At 39.0% G+C, this 10,256-nt stretch overlaps 1 protein-coding gene across 2 annotated transcripts in view; it reads left to right on the forward strand.

The window, feature by feature from the left end:
• The first annotated feature begins 512 nt into the window (after positions 1-512).
• Actn (alpha actinin) overlaps positions 513-10,256 on the forward strand; it is a 114,398-nt gene continuing 104,654 nt past the window's right edge. Inside the window, exon 1 of one of the 2 annotated variants that reach the window (XM_067106264.1) lies at positions 513-1,232. In XM_067106264.1, the coding sequence (XP_066962365.1) occupies positions 1,134-1,232 (99 nt within the window). In that variant the 5' untranslated portion in view covers positions 513-1,133. The remainder of the gene's footprint in view (positions 1,233-10,256) is intronic. The other variant, XM_067106265.1, reaches the window with a different exon arrangement.

Raw genomic sequence — 10,256 nt, forward strand, 5'->3', positions numbered from 1 at the left:
TACCTCCCTTCGTGTACGTCTGGCACTCGTAAAGTTGCAGTCACCCGGCAGTTCTAATTTTGGTTTTTGGGGAATAATGAATTACTCCACTAGCGAAATTCTTTATGCGTTATCATTCATAAAATCAATGACGATTCCTCTAAAGAAGTGGCTACACATTTATATGCTATATATTTGAAAAAAATGTTGAGGGCAAACCTCAAGAAATTCACTTGCGTCGGTTTGTTTTGAAAAAAATTTTTCGGACGAGTTGCCTCGTAGTGATTTATGCTTTCTTCTAGCGGTCATTGGTGGCCCAGGTCATTATTTGACGGTCTAGGCCGTCTTAATACGCTGTTGTGTCACAATATATAATATATGATATTTAAAACGCGTCATACCTTATATGGGATTACCGTTAGGACTATCTCCACACCTCCGCTCTTAGAATTTCAACATTCTAGCCGCTTGAACGTGGCAATTCATGGCTCTCTTTAGACGGGAGTATATTAACGACCTGCAGTGAGATATATGATTAGGAATGAAAGGAATACGAGCATCATAAATCCATCATTCACCCTCTAAACCAAAGAGAGAGAGAGAGAGAGACATGCCCTAACTCTAATCGTGACAAGCACGATAAAGTACGACAGTTTTCCAGTCGCTTCAACCGGATATTTCGTCGCTTTCCTGCGTGAACAGTATATTAACGACACCGAACGAGGTATGCGAGTAGAAGTGAAACCAATACGCGACTTGCGACGTGCATAAACCCATCATAGATACCCTAAATAAAGAGATAAAGAGAGAAGAAGAGAGTGTGAGGAAGAGAGAGAGAGAGAGAGAGAGAGATCTTCTTTAACCGTGACAAGAAGCCGTACGATACGTTTTCCCTCCTCCCTCCGGTGGGCGTTGCCTGAGCGAAGGGGTCGGTCGGGAGTCTCGGTACTCCGGTCTGTTCAGTGCTGTGCCGCTCGTTCTCCTGGACCGGGTGGATCCTCGTCGTCGTCGCCGCCGCCGCTCCGGTGTGGTGGTTCTTTTTTGTGGTGTGTGTGAGTGGTGGTGCCCGTCCTCCTCCCCCTCTCTCTCTCTTTCTCTCTTATAAAAAAAAAAGAATATAAGTAGCTAATTGATTTAAATAATAAACGGGAGATATGGAGTACCAGAACGACGAGCAAGTTTACATGGAGCAAGAGGAGGAGTGGGAACGCGAGGGACTCTTGGACCCCGCCTGGGAGAAACAACAGAAAAAGGTACGGCATTCTAACGTTCGTATTTATTTCCTCTTTAATTGTTTCCCCCCCGTTCCCTTAACGTTCTACCTGTCCTCTTACCCAGACCACTCCCCTTTTGCGCGATTTACCTCCCTGGCTGATGAATCCACCTGTAATTCGTAAGTGGTCGAAATGCTGGTGTGGATTCTGTAACCTCCAGAGCGTCGAAAAATTTTAAGGTAAATTTGACGTCGTGTCTGAACGAAAATATGTGAACGGAGGACTTATTATTCTTTTAAGCCATATATAAGCCCTGTTTTACCTGTGTAGCTAATAGATATACATGTATTCAGTGGATGAATGGGGTACGTGGGTGAATTTAGCCCGAAATTGTCGAAAAATTAAAGGTGAATTTGACGTCTGTGGACGAAGTGTTATGACAAAGGAACGGTCTCTCTTTTAAGCATTCTCTGAACCTGTTAACTAAAACCTTATTGTTGTTTTACCTGTGCAGCTAACAGATCTGCCTTAATCAATGGATGAATGGGGTACGTGTGTGATTTTAGCCCGAAAATTTTCGAAAAGTTAAGGTCAATTTGGCGTCATACCTTTGAACGAATAGTTATGACAAAGGAATAATCTATCTGAGCCGTTTTAACTAAAGCCCTATTGTTGTTTTACCTTTGTGGATAACAGATCTACCGGTAATTGAAGTATGAATGAGGCGCCCGAGTGATTCTAACCCGAATTGATCGAAAAACCTGTAAGGTAAATTTGACGTTTTACCTGTGAACGAAAGTATACGACAAATGCACGATCAAAATTGAGAAATATTAAATCTTCGTATAACCCTGAACCGTCATGAACTGTTAGAAGACTGTTAAAATCGAGACTGAGAGGCGGTCAGTCAGTCCGACCTGGAATTCGTCCGTAAATTTAAAATAAATCCTATGAAGTTAAACGGCTAACATTCACTGTTAGAAAAACTGCAACTGCTTTTACCGTGTGTGGCGAAAACTGCTAACTGCTGTTACTGCTCTTGCTGCTGCAGCTGCTGCTTTTGCCTCCGTGAACCTGACTTTTTCCACGACTGTGGCAGACTGTGGGTTAACTGTGCTTTTGACAGTTCGTGCGTTGTGAGAGACTGCTTTAACTGTTGACTGTCAAACTGCCTATTGAAGACTTCTGAAATTCGTTACTTTCGCGGATCGCGATTCATTTGTTTTAGTTAATTTGTTTAAGCCGAAACGTAAACTACGTTAAATTATTTTAATTTAAAGTAATCAAATTGATACTTAATTTAATTTAAAATACTTAAATTGTTACTTAAATTAATTTAAAATACTTAAATTGTTACTTAAATACTTAAATGATTGTTTTATGGTTGATGATATTTCACAAATTCCTTGGGGAAATCTATCAAATCAAATTAAATACTTTAGGACTAGGCCTATGTTTACGTTTGATTGGCATGCCTTTGTACGAACACGGTAGACTAGTAATTAACTAACAGGAATTGGCTTATTGGTCAGACATTCATTAGTTGCATGGATTTATTTTTATTACTATAGGCCTAAAAGACTATTCAGCACTTGGCTTTTGTGATTTTATTTAATTTTTTTACTTTTATATAGTTTCAAACCTGATTCATCTTGAGACTTTGCTACAAATTAAGCCAAATAGACTTGAACGTCTTACAGTTAAGCCAAATACACTTGAACGCATGTATTAGGCCTACCAGTGACTGGCCCGGTTCAAATATTCAAATAATATCAACGAAAACCTCATTTTACCGGGACACGTAACGCATATGAGTTCTTTCTACCGGCAAATATTGGCCTGGCAATTTAGGCCGAAGGTCTCACTATTGCCATCATTGGTGGCATCGAATATTGAGTGCACAGGCATTGAAAAGATATTCCGTTGATCATCTGCCTTTGGATGTAGGTTACGTCGATGTGGAACACAGGTGTTCATCACCAGAACACCTGTACCGTCGAATTGGTAGCAGCAAATTCCCATGACCTGTTTTTGCTGTCGTTGGCTACTGCGATCTCTCTCTCTCTCTCTCTCTCTCTCTCTCTCTCTCTCTCTCTCTCTCTCTCTCTCTCTCTCTCTCTCTCTCAACATATTTAGCTTGGTAGATTTGTTTTTTGCTGTTGAAATCTGACACCTTGTAAGCGCTACAGCTTCGCTTACTAGTCCTTAGGCCTACTAGCTACAAAATCATAGTGAATTGTAGCCGCAAGCCTGCTAGATGTAGAAACTCATATCTAGGAAATGTTTTCAACACCAAGTCTTCTAGATACATTCAAGGAAATGCTGCAGGTTTATCGAGTTAGGTAAATTCCCGTTTTAGTGAGAAAAAAACAAAAGTTTGCTTAAGGTACGTTAGTGGTTCATCCAATTTGAATATCGTTAGAGATTCAGATTCACTTTTTTAAAAATTCCGGTTTGTGATTGTTTGTGTTTGTGTGTGTGTGTGTGTGTGTGTGTGTTTTACGTTAAAACTTGAGTGGAAAGTAATTGATACAGTCGTAATATCAGGTGTGTGTGTGTGTGTGTGTGTGTGTCTGGGAGAATTAGTGTAGCTGCTGTTAGTTTGTAAAGGATGAATCATCGTGAAGGTACGTATGTCGGCTTGGGTCTAAAAGTAGATCTGGGTTTGAACATCTTCGTTTGAGAACAGCAGCTGTAGGCGGGGGAGGAGTTGGGGTGAGGGGAGGGGGGACGGATGGGAACCTAAGAAATGGATTGGTTTTACTATGATCTCTCTCTCTCTCTCTCTCTCTCTCTCTCTCTCTCTCTCGTGTTAGTCTCATGCAGCTATTTCCCTAATTTCATAGCCGACGGATATAAGAATTTTAGGATTCCTACATTCCTTCTCTCTCTCTCTCTCTCTCTCTCTCTCTCTCTCTCTCTCTCTCTCTCCCCCCCCGAAGTTTGTGTCATACAACTATTTCCATAATTTATTGGGAGACGAATAACAATTTTAGGTTTCTTACCAACTTAAAGGTCTCTCTCTCTCTCTCTCTCTCTCTCTCTCTCTCTCTCTCTCTCTATTATGGGTTTCTTACCGACTTTATTTAAGTTTGCGTTCCTTACCAACTTTATTTCTGCTTAAATCCGATGCTCCCTCTCTCTCTCTCTCTCTCTCTCTCTCTCTCTCTCTCTCTCTCTCTCTCTCTCTCTCTCTCTCTCTCACTACATACCGAACTTACTGGTGTTGGGTGGAGGGGTTGCTAGGTGCCTAGTGGACCGTGGGTTATTCCACTTTTCATATCTATTCATAGGTTTTTCCCTATACCTGACGTTAATCGACATTGCCATGGACCATATAAGAATCAGTATTCCCTCAAGGTGGGTTTTTCCTCCCTCTAACTCAGTCATTCCTCTCTCTCTTCCGGCCTGGGCTACAAAATCGCGCACAGTTGCCAGTCCCAATTTTGGTCTATGCCCTTAAGAATATCTTGGAAAGTCTTGACGGCGAGGAATGGAGGAATGCAAGTTATTCAGCGAGTGGTATGTCGTAAGCTGCGTGCATTCCTCAGGGTGGGAGTTTTCGCCTACAGAGATTGAGGAATTGTGCTTGGGTGATTAACTATTATTATTATTATTATTATTATTATTATTATTATTATTATTATGATGATGATGATGATAGAGAAAGGAACATACTCCCATTGTTTATTATCGACCTTGACGAATACGGCGTCACTTGTGACCCAAATATAGATGAATCATAATGCTCATTTCATTTTATGAAATTATTAAGGAGGTATTAACATCAAAGACTAATTATTAACTCGTGGTATGATAATATTAAATGCTTAAAAGTCTACAGATTAAGTGACAGGATACTGAAATGTGTTTTAAAAGGATAGTTTTTTTTTTACGACCGTGCTAAAAATATCTGTTCAGATTTGGTGTCAGCATTTAATGTGGGCCATAATTTCAACATTATTATTATTATTATTATTATTATTATTATTATTATTATTATATGATGATGGTTATCATTATTATTATTATTATTATTATTATTATTATTATTCATGAAAAGCAAGCTTATATTGTAGCATACAGTAACAGAATTTTCAGCATGGAATGAAGACAGTGTATTATTATTATTATTATTATTATTATTATTATTATTATTATTGTTGTTGTTGTTGTTGTTATTATTATTTCAAATAAAAAGCAAGCTTATATTATAGAATACAGACATTGACAGAATTCTCCTTATGGAATGAAGACAGTGACAAGAGAGAGAAAAGAAAATAAAACCAAATAGATTTGTGTACAAGTCAATATACCACATAAGCATGGTGAGTCAGAAACATTTGAGGCAACGATGAGCGCCCTTAATAGGCGCAGAGAAGTGAGCAAGTGTTTGCACTCGCGAAATGTGCTTGTTATTTATTATGATTCACAAGGCATGCTTAGTAGTTGACCCCTTTTTATAAGCGAGGTTGCTTACTATCTTTCCAAGTATGGGTTCGAATTCAGTAAACGAGGTTGCTTGCTTATTTTCCCACAGCACGGGTTCGTATCCCGTCTGGGAAGTGGAGTTACTGCAGTTGTTTCCTTTCAGAATGGAAGACTCGGTGGAAAGTGCATCCAAGAGTAATAGGAAATAGAGAATTTGGAAGTCAGTATGATCAGTAGACCAATAATGCCCTAAAATGGAAGACTGCAGTATCTGCAAAAGTACAAAACTGAGAAAAATGGTAGATACTCCCTTGCCTTACTACTGATATTGCAGATACTGCAAATAGGACCCCCTAGATACTCGTGGAAAGCACTGGAGAATCATTCTGAAACTGCAGTAACTTGTGTATTAGTGTTTCACGAGCCCAATGGGTGTCATAACTCAATTTCGAAAATTTTGCAGATACTGCAAATGGGACCCCAAAATACTCGACGAAAGCATCGAAGAATCATTCTGAAACTGCAGTAACTTGTGTATTGGTGTTTCACGAGCCCAGTAGGTGGCATATCTCAGTTTCGAAAATTTTGCAGATATTGCAATTTTCCGTTTTAGGGCAGTAATGCGTTAACACTTTTTGTGCACACCCAAAGTTATTAGGCCTACCTTAACTCCACAAGATTTATTTTGGGGGACTAGTTAGGCCTACGCCTTACGTTATTATTTTTTACGATATTTGCCAAAAAAAAATTAATTGCAAAATAGGCCTATCTGTCAAGTTGGAGAGGGATCTTTTAGATCTACCCAGTTAACTGAAACTCATTGCTGAAATAATTTTGAGAGAAAATTCTTAATTATTCATTAATTAGGGCCTGCGTGTTTACATTCCCCCAAGTATCGGTGAATGGGGCAGCCTATTCATTTTATATACAATTTTATATAGATATATCGTTACCTGTAAGGTAGAAGATATACTATTTCTCAGTATGTCTCCGAATTTCGTTTCCAATTACAGTCGAGTTTGTGGTGTTTTATTTTTTCACAGTTAACGGCGTGTTCATTTGGCAAAATAATTGGTTTCAGCCGTTTCTCAGTCCATTGTACGACAGAAGCAGAATGGGAGGCACTCGTAATAAATTGTGGTTTTTCATTTAGTGGCAGTGACTGTCTGAATTTGGTTTCAGATTACTGTGCAGTTGGTGTTTTCCCAACAAAAGTTGTCAGCGTGTTCAATTGGCAAGATAACTGGACGTGTTTTATTTTGCAAGAGCTCTGTCACACATGACACAATTTATCGCTGCTCTGTTGTTTGTGTAAATGATTGGTATAGCAAGTGTGTCACTGCCAGAGTCCAGTGCCTTCATAACTTTAACAAGAATGATTATGCTGTTACGGGCTTTTATAGTTTGCGTGAAAGCAGGAATAATGGCTAGGCTTGTTAGGTACAGTCAGTTGTAGCTCATAGCTCTTGTATTACGGAAAGTTATAATCTGTGTTTAACAGTATCTTCTTAACTTAAAAGACTGATTATGTTATTTAGAGCCTTTATAGTTTGCTAGAAAGCCAAAATAAAGGCCAGGATTTTCCAGTTTCAGTCAATCCTAGCTCATAGCACTTGCGTAATGGGAAGTTTTAATCTGAACATTTTGTAACAGTTAGGTGCCGTCAGTGCACCTCACGTGGTGCACTGTAGGCATTGCTTAAGTGTCTTGGCAGCGTCCCTTCGGCCCCTAGCTGCAACCTCTTTCATTCCTTTTAATATACCTCCGTACATATTCTCTTCCATTTGACTTAGAACCCTCTCTAACAATTGATTTATAGTGCAACTGCTTTGAGGTTTTCCTCCTGTTACACCTTTCAAACCTCCTTACTGTCAATTTCCTTTCAGCGCTGAATGACCTCACAGATCCCAGTGCCTGGCCTTTGGCCTAAATCCTGTATCCTATTCCTCTGTTCTTAGAACGCATCCAGCACTGCTACGGAAGGATTTTGAGTAACATCCACGCAATCCTAGTCCGGTCAGTGGAACCCAATGTGGGCCACAGGAAATGACATTCTTACCTAGAATCCCACGGGAATTGGGCGTGATGAGTCTGAAGAGTGTGGGTTTCGAAGAAGACCTCAGAGAAGGCAGATTGTCGTCTGGGGCAAGGCGGCCGGCTGGCTGGCTGGCCCTGAGAAACTGTTCTGGTGGCAGTAGACACATTGGTAGAGATTAGTCTGTGTTTACATATATATATATATATATATATATATATATATATATATATATATATATATATATATATATATATATATATATATCAGAGATCAAACTGTCTCTCCTCAGGCAAATAGTGAATCACTATTTGCCTGAGGAGACAGAGTTTGGTCTCCGAAATATAGCCTTTATTTTCCACATTTTTGGCGTTTTGATGGGCTCCTTTATATTTGAGATATATATATATATATATATATATATATATATATATATATATATATATATATATATATATATATATATATATATACACACACGTGTATAACCGAATCACGAAAATATGGAACGTGATGAACATATAAAGGCAATACCACAAAGGAAAGTGAGTCAGTGGAGTGGTGCTAGGCCTTAAGACTTACTATCCTTTACTTAGTATACATACATGGCATACACATTTATACATATATATACACATATATGCATATATATATATATATTTATATATATAATGTACCGTATATATATCAATCACACGTTCTCCCATAATTATTACTATCTCCTAAGGTTTGGAATAGACTCGTGTCTCCTATGAATCATATTTTGCTACAAACCATGCTCAGGAGATGGCTTAAACACATATGCTATAGAGACATTAAGCCAAATAATCCTTTCGTGGTCACGCTGTACGGAAAAAGGGACTGACAAATAGCTAGGTGTACCCCGACAATCCCCGTCACACCCGTCTGGGAATTGCTGCTGATGTCAGCATTTGTGTGAAGTGGTGGTCAAGCGGGTGGTACCTGGACGATTGAAATGTTCAGGCCCTTTTCAACATGAGATTGATAGACAGTATTGGTTTTAGGATTTGGGAAAAACGTTTGCTTGTATTTGTTACCTGTACTGATTTTGCAGCTCTTGTTTTCAGTTATATCTTCTGTAATCTTTCAGTTCAAGAAATACTTTTTTTTCCGTTTTCCCTACAGGTCCAAACCATATGGAAATTCCTTTTATATGGTTCAGTTTCCTTTGCTGTTGGGTTGCTGTGTAATTTTTGTTTGACACGCGAATCCCACACAAATAACATAGAATAATTGATGAATTTATTAATGCCAAGCTTTGGAATTCTATCCCTACTTCCGTTTTTCCCAGCACTTTAGATCCCTCAGCCTTGACTGTAGGCAAGTCTAACCTCATTTTTATTGAACCCCCCCTTCTCTCCATATATGCGTCTTTCCGTCACAAAGACCATGGTCAATGACGCTTCCTAGACTGTAAAGGAAAAAGATCTGAGCTTAGGCATCGCATGTGTTTGCATGCTCTCTCTCTCTCTCTCTCTCTCTCTCTCTCTCTCTCTCTCTCTCCTTCCAGGTCCGTAACGGAAGTGGCTTTTTTGGGGTAATGGCCTAGTGGAAGTTGGTGGCGGAGGTGGTGGGCCATGGATAACATAACTGTCTGGTAATGCGGAGTCGCTGCTTCTGCTGTTGCGAGATTCTGTTCCGCTGTTAAGTTTTCCTTCCGCGAAAAAAAAAAAAAAGTTAGAGTTTGTTGTATCTGTCGAATTTTTTTTCTCACTTAGGATTATTCACCTCGTTTGGAGGGGGTACTGGAATGCATTTTATGGTAAGCAAGGTTGTATTTAATTGCGCTTCGTGTTTCAGACAGGATTTCCTGAATTCTGTAATGGCGGGGTGGTTGGGGGTTGTCAGGTTAAAAATACGTACACACACACAATTCACGTACACACTCGCACATACTACGCGGATACACATTCAGTTGGATGTTCATACGTGATTCAGCATCATCAAAAGGTTGAACGTGGCGTTGGATAATATTTCTCTCTCTCTCTCTCTCTCTCTCTCTCTCTCTCTCTCTCTCTCTCTCTCTCTCTCTCTCTATATATATATATATATATATATATATATATATATATATTCACACGTTCTCCCATAACAATTAGGTACCTCCAGCTATATAAGAGAGAAATGCTTTTGAAAGTCACCCGTGGGGACAGAGAGAGAGAGAAAGAGAGAGAGAGACAAATGCTGGGAGTAATTTGTATCTGGCAAGTGAGCATCGGGTTATTTAAAGACGGGAGATAAGCTCTCTCTCTCTCTCTCTCTCTCTCTCTCTCTCTCTCTCTCTCTCTCTCTCTCTCTCTCTCAACTCACGGGTATTGGGCCCCTAGATAGCTAAGCTAGGTGACTCTTCAATATTCGTTTCGAGTTTCTGCACGTGTTTTGTATCTTGCAATAGATGGTTTTTTTATTTTATTTATCTAATTTATCTATTTATTTACTTATTTATTTGTTTATCTATTTTTTTATCAGTTTACTTACCTGTTTATCGACTTTGAATTTAACATTTAACATGATAATGTTAATAATCTTGATTTATTTTAATTTCATGTTAAAATATTCATATTTCTTGTTTAATT

The sequence above is a fragment of the Macrobrachium rosenbergii genome, chromosome 7, assembly GCF_040412425.1.
Source record: "Macrobrachium rosenbergii isolate ZJJX-2024 chromosome 7, ASM4041242v1, whole genome shotgun sequence".
NCBI classification, from domain to species: domain Eukaryota; kingdom Metazoa; phylum Arthropoda; class Malacostraca; order Decapoda; family Palaemonidae; genus Macrobrachium; species Macrobrachium rosenbergii.